The sequence below is a fragment of the Coregonus clupeaformis genome, chromosome 39, assembly GCF_020615455.1.
Source record: "Coregonus clupeaformis isolate EN_2021a chromosome 39, ASM2061545v1, whole genome shotgun sequence".
Classification (NCBI taxonomy): domain Eukaryota; kingdom Metazoa; phylum Chordata; class Actinopteri; order Salmoniformes; family Salmonidae; genus Coregonus; species Coregonus clupeaformis.
Window position 1 is genome coordinate 19,759,436 of NC_059230.1, and position 17,713 is coordinate 19,777,148.

The 17,713-nt window shown below is 44.8% G+C and overlaps 1 protein-coding gene across 1 annotated transcript in view; it reads right to left on the minus strand.

Moving 5' to 3' along the window:
• The window catches only part of LOC121554559 (serine/arginine repetitive matrix protein 2), a 33,963-nt gene extending 17,379 nt beyond the window's left edge, over window positions 1-16,584 (minus strand). Inside the window, exons 1-6 of the mRNA XM_045211821.1 lie at window positions 16,444-16,584; window positions 5,357-5,422; window positions 5,180-5,250; window positions 4,737-4,839; window positions 4,329-4,541; window positions 1,452-1,519 (exon numbers count right to left, since the gene is read on the minus strand). Of these exons, the coding sequence (XP_045067756.1) occupies window positions 1,452-1,519; window positions 4,329-4,541; window positions 4,737-4,839; window positions 5,180-5,250; window positions 5,357-5,422; window positions 16,444-16,540 (618 nt within the window). The 5' untranslated portion in view covers window positions 16,541-16,584. The remainder of the gene's footprint in view (window positions 1-1,451; window positions 1,520-4,328; window positions 4,542-4,736; window positions 4,840-5,179; window positions 5,251-5,356; window positions 5,423-16,443) is intronic.
• Window positions 16,585-17,713: the final 1,129 nt, after the last annotated feature.

Here is a 17,713-nt window from a genome sequence, read left to right on the forward strand (position 1 = left end):
GAAAGGGAGTGACATCATCTCTGTGTGTCTCTCTGTCTGTCTGTCACATGACGAAAGGGAGTGACATCATCTCTGTGTGTCTGTCTGTGTGTCTGTCACATGAAGAAAGGTCTTTGCAGTATAGTATTTTGGTTAAAGGGGTGCTGGTCCACAGCGTTATTAGGAACAGGAACACTCCAGTCTGACGTTACTCTGTGTCTCACACACACACACACCTGTTTCTGTGTAGAAGTCTGAATAGCTGAGGTTCCAGGCTGAAGCCAGACACACCCCCACCCACACCCCCACCCCCCCCCCCAGTAGCTTGTTCCAGTGTTATACATCCTCAATGTAGTGCTGCTACTGATGTTGTTGTGACGTTGCCGTGACGTTGCCGTGACGTTATTGTGACGTTGCCGTGACGTTACCACTCAACAAGTGATAAGAGTCAACCCCCTACACATAGCAACAACACACACGACACACACACACAGCCAGCTAGCTGGCTACACCAGGGCCGTGTTCCGGCTAGCTGGCTACACCAGGGCCGTGGTCCGGCTAGCTGGCTACACCAGGGCCGTGTTCCGGCTAGCTGGCTACACCAGGGCCGTGTTCCGGCTAGCTGGCTACACCAGGGCCGTGTTCCGGCTAGCTGGCTACACCAGGGCCGTGTTCCGGCTAGCTGGCTACACCAGGGCCGTGTTCGGCTAGCTGGCTACACCAGGGCCGTGTTCCGGCTAGCTGGCTACACCAGGGCCGTGTTCGGCTAGCTGGCTACACCAGGGCCGTGTTCCGGCTAGCTGGCTACACCAGGGCCGTGTTCGGCTAGCTGGCTACACCAGGGCCGTGGTCGGCTAGCTGGCTACACCAGGGCCGTGTTCCGGCTAGCTGGCTACACCAGGGCCGTGGTCCGGCTAGCTGGCTACACCAGGGCCGTGTTCCGGCTAGCTGGCTACACCAGGGCCGTGTTCCGGCTAGCTGGCTACACCAGGGCCGTGTTCCGGCTAGCTGGCTACACCAGGGCCGTGTTCCGGCTAGCTGGCTACACCAGGGCCGTGTTCCGTAGAGGGACTAACAGGTGTTGTTGAAACAGGGAGGTTACCACCTGATTTATATGGATATATACATCCCATCCCATCACCAGTACATTATTCAATTCACCATCCAAGTCTACAGCCTGGTTACATTAATACCAGAGGACTGGTTGAAATATAAAGAGCATTCTGACCAGTCTAACTGAGATACAGATCAACCTAACACTGTCCCGATACACCAACAAGCACACCACTCTGAATTCAAGTAGTGTTTTTTGCCGTACAAGCTTAAATAGTATGGTACTTAAAGTGAAGTATAGTATTGTAAATGCATGGTAAATAGTAATGATGTAATCTATTGGGCTATGCATACTAAGTAGTGTGCTAGTATGGACACTGAGCCACAGTTAGGGGACCAAGGAGAGGAGAGACACTCACCCTGAGGCTTTGTGGGAAGGTGGGTGATCTGGCAGAGCTCCGCTTGGAGAGGTCGAGCACACTGTTCGCTACGGGAGGAGGAATCACACAACTAGTTAGTTAGAGACCGGACAACTAGTTAGAGGCCGGACAACTAGTTAGAAATGTGTGGGTTCTAAGTCCTGTTGGATTCTCTACCTGGTGTGGATCAAGGTCAAAGATAGGACGAGGATTCTAATATCCCATAACTCTTTGCATCAACGCAGAAGAATTCTAAAACAAAAGGGACCAAGCGATGCTAGTTAGCAACGGCACTGGTCCCACGAATCTCGTTTATTTCCAGAAGCTACGACGTTATCCTCACCTTGGCATCTTCAACCTCGGTGTGGGTTCTCTCCCTGAGTTGGTCTACCACAAAGCAGGATCAAATAGTTAGCCAGCTAACTTTGATAAGCATCCAGAAATAACGACTCATTTTCTCGTTCTTTATAAAAAAAAAAGTTAAACTTGTAGATATGTGTTTTCGGGTTGTTGAATCAACTGACCCGTCGCTAAGCACCGGCCCCCTTGGTTACTGTTGCTACCTCAGATGACATTTTCCCGGAAGCCCATTTCCCCCCTTCTGACCATTGGCCAAATCTCCTCACAATGATCTCAAACTATGTTTTTAATACACAATGAAAAATAAACACCCGACTACCCCTTGCTCAAATCAGGAAACTCTTGGGTATGTTGTGGGGGACTGTCATTACAATTGCTTCACTGGAACCTGGTCAAATTGTTTTGTATCGTGGCTAGCCACTAAATGGCTCTGAATGCACTGTGCATAGTCGAAGATACTAACCAATTTTGGGATAATAAGTGCTAATTAAAAATTCCTAATATAGCCAACTTAGCTAGCTAACATACATTTTGAGAAAACAAGTTATATTAAGTGGCTAGCTAGCTAGCGATAACAACGTTTGGTGGTCAATAAGAAAGAGCTAGCTAATCAAGCTGAGATAGCAAACACTAACAAAAGTATCATTACGGATTCAAAAAATACTCAATTTCAGGAATCATTGGCAAGTACCCCTGGTCCACTGTTTAATTATTTAACCATTTAAACAATGATTTTTTGAAGAAAACAAGGTTTTTGCCCACTGCCCTCACTGGCTTTCATGCGTTTCGGACTCGACTACAGTTGCTATCTATTGGAGCGATGCGATTGGTTGCCCAAAATTCCAGGGCGGGGCTTAGCGAAGAGTCAATTAAACCATGCCCATTTCAAGCTTATCTTAAAAAAATACGAATAATATCTAATTAGTTAGGCAAGTTAGCTGGCTAACTCCTTGATCCTGCTTTGTAGTATACCCCCCTGGTGTGGGTTCTAAGCCCTGTTGGGTTCTCTACCTGGTGTGGGTTCTAAGTCCTGTTGGGTTCTCCACCTGGTGTTGGTTCTAAGTCCTGTTGGGTTCACTATCTGGTGTTGGTTCTCTACCTGGTGTTGGGTTCTAAGCCCTATTGGGTTCTTTACCTGGTATTGGTTCTAAGCCCTGTTGGGTTCTCTACCTAGTGTTGGTTCTAAGTCCTGTTGGGTTCTCTCCCTGGTGTGGGTTCTAAGTCCTGTTGGGTTCTCTCCCTGGTGTGGGTTCTAAGTCCTGTTGGGTTCTCTACCTGGAGTGGATTCTAAGTCCTTTTGGGTTCTAAGTCCTGTTGGGTTCTCTACCTGGTGTTGGTTCTAAGGCCTGTTGGGTTCTCTCCCTGGTGTGGGTTCTAAGTCCTGTTGGGTTCTCTACCTGGAGTGGATTCTAAGTCCTGTTGGGTTCTAAGTCCTGTTGGGTTCTCTACCTGGTGTTGGTTCTAAGTCCTGTTGGGTTCTCTACCTGGTATTGGTTCTAAGTCCTGTTGGGTTCTCTCCCTGGTGTTGGTTCTAAGTCCTGTTGGGTTCTCTACCTGGTGTTGGTTCTAAGTCCTGTTGGGTTCTCTCCCTGGTGTTGGATTGTAAGTCCTGTTGGGTTCTCTCCTGGTGTGGGTTCTAAGTCCTGTTGGGTTCTCTACCTGGTGTTGGTTCTAAGTCCTGTTGGGTTCTCTCTCTGGTGTTGGTTCTAAGTCCTGTTGGGTTCTCTCCCTGGTGTTGGATTGTAAGTCCTGTTGGGTTCTCTCCTGGTGTGGGTTCTAAGTCCTGTTGGGTTCTCTACCTGGTGTTGGTTCTAAGGCCTGTTGGGTTCTCTCCCTGGTGTGGGGTTCTAAGTCCTGTTGGGTTCTCTACCTGGAGTGGATTCTAAGTCCTGTTGGGTTCTAAGTCCTGTTGGGTTCTCTACCTGGTGTTGGTTCTAAGTCCTGTTGGGTTCTCTACCTGGTATTGGTTCTAAGTCCTGTTGGGTTCTCTCCCTGGTGTTGGTTCTAAGTCCTGTTGGGTTCTCTACCTGGTGTTGGTTCTAAGTCCTGTTGGGTTCTCTCCCTGGTGTTGGATTGTAAGTCCTGTTGGGTTCTCTCCTGGTGTGGGTTCTAAGTCCTGTTGGGTTCTCTACCTGGTGTTGGTTCTAAGTCCTGTTGGGTTCTCTCTCTGGTGTTGGTTCTAAGTCCTGTTGGGTTCTCTCCCTGGTGTGGGTTCTAAGTCTTGTTGGGTTCTCTCCCTGGTGTGGGTTCTAAGTCCTGTTGGGTTCTCTACCTGGTGTTGGTTCTAAGTCCTGTTGGGTTCTCTCCCTGGTGTTGGTTCTAAGTCCTGTTGGGTTCTCTCCCTGGTGTTGGTTCTAAGTCCTGTTGGGTTCTCTCTCTGGTGTTGGTTCTAAGTCCTGTTGGGTTCTCTCCCTGGTGTGGGTTCTAAGTCTTGTTGGGTTCTCTCCCTGGTGTGGGTTCTAAGTCCTGTTGGGTTCTCTACCTGGTGTTGGTTCTAAGTCCTGTTGGGTTCTCTACCTGGTGTGGGTTCCTCCTCCTGGTTCTCCTGGTTCCGTGTCACAGTGAGGTCTAGAGGTGTGTCGAGGTCAGAACGCTGGGAGCCTGTGGCGGTGCTGGTAGAGGTGGTGAAGTGTGTCTTGGAGACGTACTCTATAGCAAACTGCCTGACCATCCTCCTCATCAGTTCCTGGGCAACCAGAGGGATGTTAGGGTCCCCACCGGACGCCAGCTCTGGCATGGACAGACAATCAATCAATCACATGTATATATCCTGCCCACATACATTTCTATAGCGTTTATAAACCAGGTAGCCAACGACGCCACATAGTGTCGTTAGCATTAGCGTTTACATGTCACCCGTCATCTCTACCGGCTTTTAGTTCCTATGGAAACGTTACTGTTCTAGTTGAGTGGGCGGGGACTCACCCTTCTTATGGAACACGGCGTGGAGGAACCTGTGAGCTGACAGGCTGCTGTCTGAGAGGGAGGGGCCTTGGGAGGGGGAGGCGGCCGCCACCGGGACATGGTCCTATCAGGAGGAGGAGGAAGAAGAGGCAATGACATCACTAACGCATCATTAATAAAACACATACAAACCAACACGTATCAGCTAACCACATCGTAAGTCGATGACACAGGTCGGTGACGTGGCGCGCAACCATTGGTTGATGCATGCAGCGTCCGAGCAGCGGGAAACACGACCAATGTCACCCGAATGACAACGGCTACCAAAAACGTTTCGCGGCGACTGACAAGAGAAACCCCCCAGTGAATCCCGATATTAGCTGTAACCGAAGCGTTTCCACGAGAGCTGGAAGTAAATCAAGATAGAAAAATAACAGCATGTTTATAGAATGAGCTGAACTTACATTGATCAGGAGGCCGCAGAAGGAACAGCCGGCCTCCACTGCCCAGTCGTCCAGCTCCTCTGGTTCACAGTCTGAACACACACACACACACACACACACACACACAATCACATGTCAAAAAGACAAGCCTCATGTATAACACAAAATACTTGTACGCAAATACACACGGACACTCACCATCAAAAATATTGAGGTCTCTGAGCAGCAACGGGCCATAGATTCCCTCCAGAATGCTCTCGAACCCTGCACAACACAATGGAATACACACTATCAACACACACACACACACACACACACCTTTCTCTGACTGTGCCAACATTGGGCTCATTGTTTTGATTTTACTGGTTGTCTGCAGGAAACCAGTGAGTGAGTGTCAGTGGAGGCTGCCGAGGGGAGGAGGACGGCTCATAATAACGGCTGTAAACGGGAGTCAATGGAATGGCATCAAACACGGGGTTTCCATGTGATTCATACCATTCCTTGAACTCCCTTCCGGCCATTACTATGAGCCGACCTCCCTCTGAGCAGCCTCCACTAAAACAACACCACGACTTGTCTGCCAGCTGTCATTTACCATTGTAATCAGAGAAAAAGGGCACAGTTTAAAAACGGCAAAGGCTATTCATTAAGGAGCATCTAGACAAACCAGTTTTAAATGCACGTGGATGTGACCGTGTTTTAACTAGATACCCAGTCTTTGACTCCATGTACACTGGCTAGCATTACATTTAGGGCGGCAGGTAGCTTAGTGGGTAAGAGCGTTGTGCCAGTAACCGAAAGGTCGCTGGTTCTAATCCCCGAGCCGACTAGGTGAAAAATCTGTCGATGTGCCCTTAAGCAAGGCACTTAACCCTAATTGCTGATGTAAGTCGCTCTGGATAAGAGCGTCTGCTAAATGACTAAAATGTAAATGTAAATTTACATTTTAGTCATTTAGCAGACGCTCTTATCCAGAGCGACTTACAGTTAGTGAATACATATATTATTATTTTTATACTGGCCCCCCGTGGGAATCGAACCCACAACCCTGGCGTTGCAAACGCCATGCTCTATCAACTGAGCTACATCCCTGCCGGCCATTCCCTCCCCTACCCTGGACGACGCTGGGCCAATTGTGCGCCGCCCCATGTCTCCCGGTCGCGGCCGGCTACGACAGAGCCTGGATTCGAACCAGGATCTCTAGTGGCACAGCTATTATAGACCACTGCGCCACTCGGGAGGTTACCTAGCAAGCTAAGTTATAATATTAAAGAGACATAGCTTTGTAGTAGAATAGCTATGACAGCAGTCTCCAACTCCAGCCTGGTCTCAGAGCAAAACGTATTATATTTTACTAAAATACATGCCACTCCATTTAGTATACACTGAGTGTACAAAACATAGACTGACCAGGTAAACGCTATGATCCCTTATTGATGTCACCTGTTAAATCCACTTCAAAAATCAGTGTAGATTTTTAAGCCTTGAGACATGGATTGTGTATGTGTGCCATTCTGAGGGTGATTGGGCAAGACAAAATATTTAAGTGCCTTTGAACGGGGTATGGTAGTAGGTGCCAGGCGTACCTGTTTTGAGTCAAGAACTGCAACGCTGCTGGGTTTTACACACTCAACAGTTTCCCGCGTGTATCAAGAATGGTCCACCAACCAAAGGACATCCAGCCAACTTGACACAACTTGTGGGAAGCATTGGAGTCAACATGGGCCAGCGTCCGGCAGGTAGCTTAGTGGGTAAGAGCGTTGTGCCAGTAACCGAAAGGTCGCTGGTTCTAATCCCCGAGCCGACTAGGTGAAAAATCTGTCGATGTGCCCTAGGGCATAACCGTTCTTGTATCGCTCTGGATAAGAGCGTCTGCTAAATGACTAAAATGTAAATGTCCCTGTGGAACGCTTTCGACACCTTGTATAGGCCATGCCCCGACGAATTTGAGGCTTGAGGGCAAAAGGGCGCTCAACTCAATATTAGGAAAGTGTTCGGTGTGTTAATTAACGTTAGGTTACATTACTAGACTAGAAGTAACATAGTAAACGTAAATGAGTAAATGTTACGTTTGGATGGGTGGGAGTATAACGCAAATGTCTAACGGCCCAAAGGTTGTGTGTTCGACTATCATCAGGGACAACTTCAGCAACTAATTATTACTTTTTAGCTACTTTGCAACTACTTAGCATGTTAGCTAACACTAACCCTTTAACCTAACTCCTAACCTTAACCCCTAACCTACTTAGCATGTTAGCTAACACTAACCCTTTAACCTAACTCCTAACCTTAACCCCTAACCTACTTAGCATGTTAGCTAACACTAACCCTTTAACCTAACTCCTAACCTTAACCCCTAACCTACTTAGCATGTTAGCTAACACTAACCCTTTAACCTAACTCCTAACCTTAACCCCTAACCTACCTAGCATGTTAGCTAACACTAACCCTTTAACCTAACTCCTAACCTTAACCCCTAACCTACTTAGTATGTTAGCTAACCCTAACCCTTTAACCTAACTCCTAACCTTAACCTACTTAGCATGTTAGCTAACCCTAACCCTTTAACCTAACTCCTAACCTTAACCCCTAACCTACTTAGCATGTTAGCTAACCCTAACCCTTTAACCTAACTCCTAACCTTAACCCCTAACCTACTTAGCATGTTAGCTAACCCTTTAACCTAACTCCTAAACTTAACCCCTAACCTACTTAGCATGTTAGCTAACCCTAACCCTTTAACCTAACTCCTAACCTTAACCCCTAACCTACTTAGCATGTTAGCTAACACTAACCCTTTAACCTAACTCCTAACCTTAACCCCTAACCTACTTAGCATGTTAGCTAACACTAACCCTTTAACCTAACTCCTAACCTTAACCCCTAACCTACCTAGCATGTTAGCTAACACTAACCCTTTAACCTAACTCCTAACCTTAACCCCTAACATACTTAGTATGTTAGCTAACCCTAACCCTTTAACCTAACTCCTAACCTTAACCTACTTAGCATGTTAGCTAACCCTAACCCTTTAACCTAACTCCTAACCTTAACCCCTAACCTACTTAGCATGTTAGCTAACCCTAACCCTTTAACCTAACTCCTAACCTTAACCCCTAACCTACTTAGCATGTTAGCTAACCCTTTAACCTAACTCCTAAACTTAACCCCTAACCTACTTAGCATGTTAGCTAACCCTAACCCTTTAACCTAACTCCTAACCTTAACCCCTAACCTACTTAGCATGTTAGCTAACACTAACCCTTTAACCTAACACCGAACCTTAACCTACTTAGCATGTTAGCTAACACTAACCCTTTAACCTAACTCCGAACCTTAACCTACTTAGCATGTTAGCTAACCCTTTAACCTAACTCCGAACCTTAACCTACTTAGCATGTTAGCTAACCCTTTAACCTAACTCCGAACCTTAACCTACTTAGCATGTTAGCTAACACTAACCCTTTAACCTAACTCCGAACCTTAACCTACTTAGCATGTTAGCTAACCCTAACCCTTTAACCTAACCTTAACCTACTTAGCATGTTAGCTAACCCTAACCCTTTAACCTAACGTAGCATATCATACTAAAGCAGTCGAACGTAATATCATACTAAACGGGTCAAAGCAAACTGGTGCAATCAAGACGTAGGATACTATACATCCCACAATTCGTGTTATATAGGAGTACCACAGTATGAGTCATAATACCCATAAAACCTAGCGGTCAAACAAGGAAATGGTTCCAAGCGTTTTTCCATCATTCATTTTTCCCATAGGGGATTTTAGAAACACTTAAAATAAGGGCTGTGTTTTGTGTAGGCTTACCCTGGTGTGGCGTATTGATAACCGTGTAAATCTCTCTAGGACAAGGTGACTTTTATCAATATATTTGCCTGTATTTAACCCCCCAAAAATGTAATGCTAATTAGCTGCTAATGTGGCTATCATAAAGAACTACAAATGCCATGATGATCTGGACTAGACTGCCGAATCAAGGCAAAGGTAAGAATCTCTGGATTAACTAATGTTAGCTAAATTTAGTAATGAATAAATTGGCTAAATGTATTTTAATTGACAATTCTGTGAACTGTCTTGTGCAAGTTTTTAATGTACATAATACCTCTCAGCAAAAGGTGTCAGCTAGAGATGACGTGCAGGAGCTGGCAGGGATTTGTAGTCTTCCATGTCTACTTTGATGCTAATTAGCATTTTCGAATCAGAGTAAATAGAGCTGAATATATTGATAAAAGTCACCTTGTCCTAGAGAGATTTACACGGTTATCAAAATGTCATGCCAGGCTAAGCCTACACGAAACACAGCCCTTATATTAAGTGTTTCTAAAATTCCCTATGGGAAAAATGAAATGATTCAAATCAAAATGTTATTTGTCACATACATGTGTTTAGCAGATGTTATAGCGGGTGTAGCGAAATGCTTGTGCTTCTAGCTCCGACAGTGCAGTAATATCGAACAAGTAATATCTAAGAATTTCACAACATATACCCAATACACACAAATCTAAATAAGGAATGGAATTAAGAATATATACATATATGGACGAGCAATGACATAGCGGCATGGACTAAGATACAGCAGAATATTATAGAATAGAATGCAGTATATACATATGAGATGAGTAGTGCAAGATATGTAAACATTATTAAAGTGGCCAGTGATTTCAATAGGCAGCAGCAGCCTCTAATGTGCTAGTGATGGCTATTTAACAGTCTGATGGCCTTGAGATAGAAGCTGTTTTTCATTCTCTCAGTCCCAGCTTTGATGCACCTGTACTGACCTCGCCTTCTGGATGATAGCGGGGTGAACAGGCCGTGGCTCGGGTGGTTGATGTCCTTGATGATCTTTTTGGCCTTCCTGTGACATCGGGTGCTCTAGGTGTCCTGGAGGGCGGGTAGTTCGCCCCCGGTAATGCGTTCGGCAGACCGCACCACCCTCTGGAGAGCCCTGCGGTTGCAGGCGGTGCAGTTGCCGTACCAGGCGGTGATACAGCCCAAAAGGGGCAACTGCACCGCCCGCAACCGCAGGGCTCTCCAGAGGGTGGTATGGTCTGCCCAACGCATCACTGGGTGGGCACACTGCCTGCCCTCCAGGACACCTACAGCACCCGATGTCACAGGAAGGCCAAAAAAGATCATCAAGGACATCAACCACCCGAGCCACGGCCTGTTCACCCCGCTGTCATCCAGAAGGCGAGGTCAGTACAGGTGCATCAAAGCTGGGACCGGGAGACTGAAAAACAGCTTCTATCTCAAGGCCATCAGACTGTTAAATAGCCATCACTAGCCGGCTTCCACCCGATTACTCAACCCTGTACCTTAGAGGCTGCTGCCCTATATACATAGACATGGAATCACTGGCCACTTTAATAATGGAACACTAGTCACTTTAATAATGTTTACATACTGCTTTACTCATCTCATATGTATATACTGTATTCTATTCTACTGTATTTTAGTCAATACCACTCCGACATTGCTCGTCCTAATATTTATATATTTCTTAATTCCATTATTTTACTTTTAGATTTGTGTGTATTGTTAGATACTACTGCACTGTTGGAGCTAGGAACACAAGCATTTAGCTACACCCGCAATAACATCTGCTAAATATGTGTATGTGACCAATAACATTTGATTTGCGGTCTGTGTTGAGATCTGGCTGTCCACCTCAGGAGGTCAGGGATGTATTTGTGTTCGGATTTCTCCTCAGTCTGGACGCAAATCAAGCTACCGAAAGCGCATACAGTGGACAACGTCATCAGCACTCCTCCCACAAGTCTCCAGAAAACTTGTTAGCTAGCTAATATTTAGAAAAACACTTGTTGGGCTAGAGTTATGCTAACCCTTTTGCAATCCATTTATCTTTTCTTGCTAGCTTGCTGATTAGCTGCAGTCAGTAGTTATTGGAGACCGAGGCAACGTTTCTCAGCCAGTCGAAATCATGAATCAACTGGCATCATTTTTATGGATATATACAAAGAAATGTCAATTGAAAAAAAGGTAAAACTAAGTGCAGCTAGTTTGCGGTCTTTCCAGCTTCAGTTTGAAGTGATTGTGTTAGCTGTGTTGTTGGCTAGCTGCTCTGAACAACAGTGTCCCGACGAGAGAGCACATTTTATATGCCAGGCGAAATCGTAAATCATTAGCTCATTGTTATGGATGTATCCGAATAAATATCTCCCGAGTGGCGCAGTGGTCTAATGCACTGCATCGCAGTGCTAGCTGTGCCACTAGAGATCCTGGTTCGAATCCAGGCTCTGTCGTAGCCGGCCGCGACCGGGAGACCCATGGGGCGGCGCACAGTGTCGTCCAGGGTAGGGAATGGCCGGCAGGGATGTAGCTCAGTTGGTAGAGCATGGCATTTGCAACGCCAGGGTTGTGGGTTCGATTCCCACGGGGGGCCAGTATGAAAAAACAAAAAGACCAACAAAAAAAATGTAGGCACTCAATAACTGTAAGTCGCTCTGGATAAGAGCGTCTGCTAAAATGACAAAAAAAAAAAAAAAAAAAAAATGTCACTAGAAAACAGCTAAATCAAATGCAGCTACTGTTGTTATTCTGGCTGCACTGTTTGACGTGACTGTAAATTAGCCGTAGTTGGCTAGCTAGCAAGCAAGGGATAAGAACGTTGCCAGCCAGTATGGCAATGGAACATTTAGAACGAACGACTGGGTCGCGTCCATAGATACCAGAACAAAAAGACTGAAGGACTGGGTCGCATCCATAGATACAGAACAAAAAGACTGAACGACTGGGTCGCGTCCATAGATACAGAACAAAAAGACTGAACGACTGGGTCGCGTCCATAGATACAGAACAAAAAGACTGAACGACTGGGTCGCGTCCATAGATACAGAACAAAAAGACTGAACGACTGGGTCGCGTCCATAGATACAGAACAAAAAGACTGAACGACTGGGTCGCGTCCATAGATACAGAACAAAAAGACTGAAGGACTGGGTCGCGTCCATAGATACAGAACAGATAGAACGAATGACCAGCCGGTTTGGGTAGCAACCCTAGATTTGTATCGGGACTTTGGGTGTGTTCGTAAATTCAATCTGGAGTGCCAGAGTCAGCTCTGGGTTGATCATAAATTCAGAGCGTTTCGCTCTGGCCGAGGAGTCGGGTTGATCCCAGCGGTCAGCCCTCACGACGGCAGTCAAGCACCAAAGCTAACTGGCTAACGTTGGCTCGCTTGCTAGATACTTCCAGACACAAATGAGAGAACAACCTCACTCTTGACCATTTGGACTCGCCCTAGCAGAGCTGGTTAGGCTGTTTTCATGTTATCCAGAGCGTTGGTGACTTTAACTGTGCTGCTGGCAACAATTTAATTACGCTTTTTTTTGCCGACGTTTACTGACACCGGGGCCATATATTCAACGGGTGTTGAGCGTTCGTAAATTCATCAGTTATTCTGCATTCTCCCAGTGCCAATATATCCCCCAAAACACCGGCTTCTCGGGCATTATCACTTAATCAAGTGCTTGCTAAATGAGATGATTAGCTAGCTAGAATAGTTGCTAATCAGGTGTGTTAGATAGCTAAAGTAGCGCTGCAAATAACAGCTAAAGCTAGCTCTCCAGGACCTGGGTTGGAGACCATTCACATCAGGTAAGATGAGGTCTTAAGAGTTTTGTCAAAAGCTGGCTACAGACAGTTGGTTGCCGGCCACTAACGTTAAACTAGCTTTTTTAAAATGTCTATTGAAACGGATGCCTAGCTAGCTAACATTAGCCATCTAACGGCCGCCTGTCAACAGTTGCTGTTACTGTGAGAACAGTTTGACAACTGATTTAACAGCAGATGAAAAGGTGTTCAAAACAACCACAGTTGAGCACCGTATGCTATTGTGTTTATAATATAATGAGTATCTACCGAGCAGGACGTTAGGATCACTACTGGCACTCCCGGACTTTCGGATAAAAAACTTAACAATTCGCCTTTGTAAAGAGGGTTGCCATGTCCGCGGTTTCCTGTCAAATTGGCCAACGTTGAAAACGAGGTCACGGGGTGGAAATGTATTGGGTTGCGGGTTGTTGGGCTACTTCTAAGTAGCCATGCCGTTTCTCTTTTTAAAAAGATATTTCACTGTGACCTGCTGCTGACAATCAGGCAATGAGGCAGGCTGTTACCGAGTAAGTACGTAAAAATGTATGCACGCATGACTGTTAAGTCGCTTTGGATAAAAGCATCTGCTAAATGGCATATTATTATTATAATAAGTGGGAGTGTGTTAAGCGAACACTGCAGCATGCAGCTCAGTCCACTATTGGCAGAGACAGAGCAGCATTCCCGCAAGTCGTGACAACTTTTTACCCGTTGTAATAATAATAATATGCCATTTAGCAGACGCTTTTATCCAAAGCGACTTACAGTCATGCATAATTTTTTTAGTTTTTGTGTATGGGTGGTCCCGGGGATCGAACCCACTACCTTGGCGTTGCAAGCGCCGTGCTCTACCCGCTGAGCTAGAGCTCCGTAGCCTATTTAACTTGGCATTATGCGCGAGTGGAAATTTGACATGGAATTTATAGAACTCCCCCCCTCCCCTCCCCCTGTTATGGGGGAAAAGTCCTCAATTAAACTGATTCAATGTGGAGAAGGATACATTTGCATCCGTTAGCCATCAAGTAGCCTATTCATTGATATGCCATTGTAGGCTACTATATGATACAATAAATATGTTGAAATGAATATCACTGGAGTCATTGCAAACGGATTGAATAAATAGCCAGTGTATTGTTGTTGTTGTTGTAGCCTTGGGTTATTATGCAATTATTAATGGCCATGTTTAGTTAATTAAATGGACAGGTATCAAAGCTCTATCGCAATTGCCGATCCGTTGTTAAAACGCATTAGATTGACAGGTAACAGTAGTCAGATTAGGCTACAGATTAAAACGTAAAATAAATAAACAAACACTGTCTGTTGTTGACAAGCATACTCACTTCATATACATATTATTAATATTTACATTTGGTGTTTGAAATTACGACCCCAATCAATCCTCAGTAGCCTATTCCAGCATACTATTGGGGGAAAGACAAGCATCTCAAAATAATCGCCAAGCTATTCATGTTGAATAAAATGAGTGTTAATTTGAACCATGCAAGCTGCTAAATCGTTCAGTTGACATCTTGCCTAGGCTACCTTAAATAAGATGTAGGCGGTGTGTGTGTATCGTGTAGCCTAAGCCTATTGAAATGACATGTCAATCTCGCAAATGGGCCATTTATAACTGTTTGTAGCCTTAACCTCTGGTTTGTGGCATATGGCCAAAATACCACGGCTAACGGCTGTATCCAGACACTCCACGTTGCATCATGCTTAAAGACAATTTATGCTTGATTTTGAAAAATGTGGTTGGAGGCTCCATATGGAGGGTGTGAGGCAATTGCGGAGGCCAAATTTAAAAAGTTCCATACCACATCACCCCCAAATGTTGTAACAATGCGGAGGGCTCCGTCTAGCTCCGCGTTGACATGACTGGTTGACGGTAGGTAGGTGGGCGGGAGGTCCTGTATAAACACAAACTCACTTCCCTTCACAACAGCTCTGCGCTGCTCGCAAGAAGTATGAATTCCCTGACTTCCTGACTTCCCTGAGGCCGTATCGCAGTAAATACTGTCCGGCCACTGCAGACATTGTTTTGACCACGCAGAGCCTTTAAATAACAACCCTTCGCCGATATGGTACATTGGCCATATACCATACCCCCCCACACACGCCGTATTGCTTAATCATAGCAGTCAAACCAAATGAAATCAACATCCATGGATGCAAAATGATCTAGCGAGTTTAATAAGGGTGAATTATATTTTCTCTTGCGACATATTCAACATTTGTTTATTAAGTTTGCAATAATTATTTAGATAAACCAAATTTAGCTTTTAACAGCATTACAAGTTACGTCGATATTCCTTAATTTGGCTCAATAACATTATGGGAAAAGGGTTTATTGTACAAATGTGGCAACTCCTGTCTTGCACAAATGTGGCAACTCCTGTCTTGCACAAATGTGGCAACTCCTGTCTTGCTGGGAAAGAAAAAAAAAAGTGGGCTAGTTCACAGGCCTTTTGGGTGGGTTTTGAGTGGTCATTGTACTCAACATTTTGTACTTGACCTGGCAACCCTGTTGGTAACATTAGCTAGCTAGTTAGATAACGTTACACTCATACCCCCTTCCCCAAAATAACCTAAACATTAGCCGGTACAAATCACGGTTGTCACCGTCTAGCTGCATATTTAGCAGCTGTCTAGCTAGCTAATGTAACCTACAGAACGACTGTATGGCATGAAACTAATGTTATTCTAACATGGTTTTTTACTAACAGTTAGCTAGTTAACTAACGTTAGCTGGTGTACTTACCGGCAATCTAACGCAATACTAAACTAACTGTACAAGTTAGTATGAAATGTCTTATCTTTTTTGAAACCTTTTTTTTGGGTGCAAGGTTTACTGTTAATTTCATTTTCTCTGTTGATGTTGTGTCTTCTCACTTTTCTTTTGTTTATTTCACTCGCTTTGGCAACGTAAACATGTTTTCCCATGCCAATAAAAGCCCCTTTGAATTGAATTGGACGTTAGCTAGTAACCCTACCAAACGTTAGCTAACTGTAAACATGTTTTCCCATGCCAATAAAAGCCCCTTTGAATTGAATTGGACGTTAGCTAGTAACCCTACCAAACGTTAGCTAACTGTAAACATGTTTCCCATGCCAATAAAAGCCCCTTTGAATTGAATTGGACGTTAGCTAGTAACCCTACCAAACGTTAGCTAACTGTAAACATGTTTCCCATGCCAATAAAAGCCCCTTTGAATTGAATTGGACGTTAGCTAGTAACCCTACCAAACGTTAGCTAGCTATAAACATGTTTCCCATGCCAATAAAGCCCCTTTGAATTGAATTGGATGTTAGCTAGTAACCCTACCAAACGTTAGCTAGCTAACCCTTATCGAACTAGCTAGCTTGAGAGTTGATAGAAGTCATGGTTTCGACATCTGCGGGGGGGGGTTGGGGTACCGGGACATACATTGGAACAGCCAAGACAGGACAAAGAAAATGGAGCCAACCGAAATGGACATGCTAGCTAGTTACCTGCAGTTAAGGCAGCTTTCAAGGTATCTAGCAGTTAGCTGCTAACGTTACAGCTAAACCGGGTTAGCTCTGTACGCGATCTTTCCCTTTGCACCTGGGATGCAATCGCTTTAAGTAAAAAAAGCCGTTAAAAAAAAAGATACGCCTAGGTTTCTTACCCACGCAGTTTATCAGTTTGTGCCGCCAGGAATCGAGTTCCCGCCGGAATCCTTTCCTTTCTACGGTGCATTTGTAGCTGCGGCACTGGGCAGCCATTCTGTCCGCCTCCTCCTTCCCCCTGCTCTCTCTCTAGAGCTCTGCGTGACGTCACCAGGAGTCAACCCATAGTCAGCCTCCGACACATCTCTCTCTCTCTCTGTCTGTCTCTCTCTCTCTCTCTCTCTCTCTCTCTCTCTCTCTCTCTCTCTCTGTCTCTCTCTCTCTCTCTCTCTCTCTCTCTCTCTCTCTCTCTCTCTCTCTCTCTCTCTCTCTCTCTCTCTCTCTCTCTCCCTCTCCCTCTCCCTCTCCCTCTCCCTCTCTCTGTCTCTCTGTCTCTCTCTCTCTCTCTCTCTCTCTCTCTCTCTCTCTCTCTCTCTCTCTCTCTCTCTCTCTCTCTCTCTCTCTCTCTGTCTCTCTCTCTCTCTCTCTCTGTCTCTCTCTCTCTCTCTCTCTCTCTCTCTCTCTCTCTCTCTGTGTCTCAATTTTTTCAATTCAATTTCAATTTAAGGGCTTTATTGGCATGGGAAACGTATGTTAACATTGCCAAAAGCAAGTGAAGTAGATAGTAAACAAAAGTGAAATCAACAATAATTATTAACAGTAAACATTACACTCAGAAGTTTCAAAAGAATAAAGACATTTCAAATGTCATGTTATGTCTATATACAGTGTTGTAACAATGTGCAAATAGTTAAAGTACAAATGGGAAAATAAATCAACATAAATATGGGTTGTATTTACAATGGTGTTTGTTCTTCACTGGTTGCCCTTTTCTTGTGGCAACAGGTCACAAATCTTGCAGCTGTGATGGCACACTGTGTCTCTCTCTCTCTCTCAATTCAATTTTTTTTTCAATTTAAGGGCTTTATTGGCATGGGAAACGTGTGTTAACATTGCCAAAGCAAGTGAAGTAGATAGTAAACAAAAGTGAAATAAACAATAAATATTAACAGTAAACATTACACTCAGAAGTTTCAAAAGAATAAAGACATTTCAAATGTCATATTATGTATATATACAGTGTTGTAACAATGTGCAAATAGTTAAAGTACAAATGGGAAAATAAATAAACATAAATATGGGTTGTATTTACAATGGTGTTTGTTCTTCACTGGTTGCCCTTTTCTTGTGGCAACAGGTCACAAATCTTGCAGCTGTGATGGCACACTGTGTGTGTGTCTCTCTCTCTCTCTCTCTCTCTCTCTCTCTCCCTCTCCCTCTCCCTCTCTC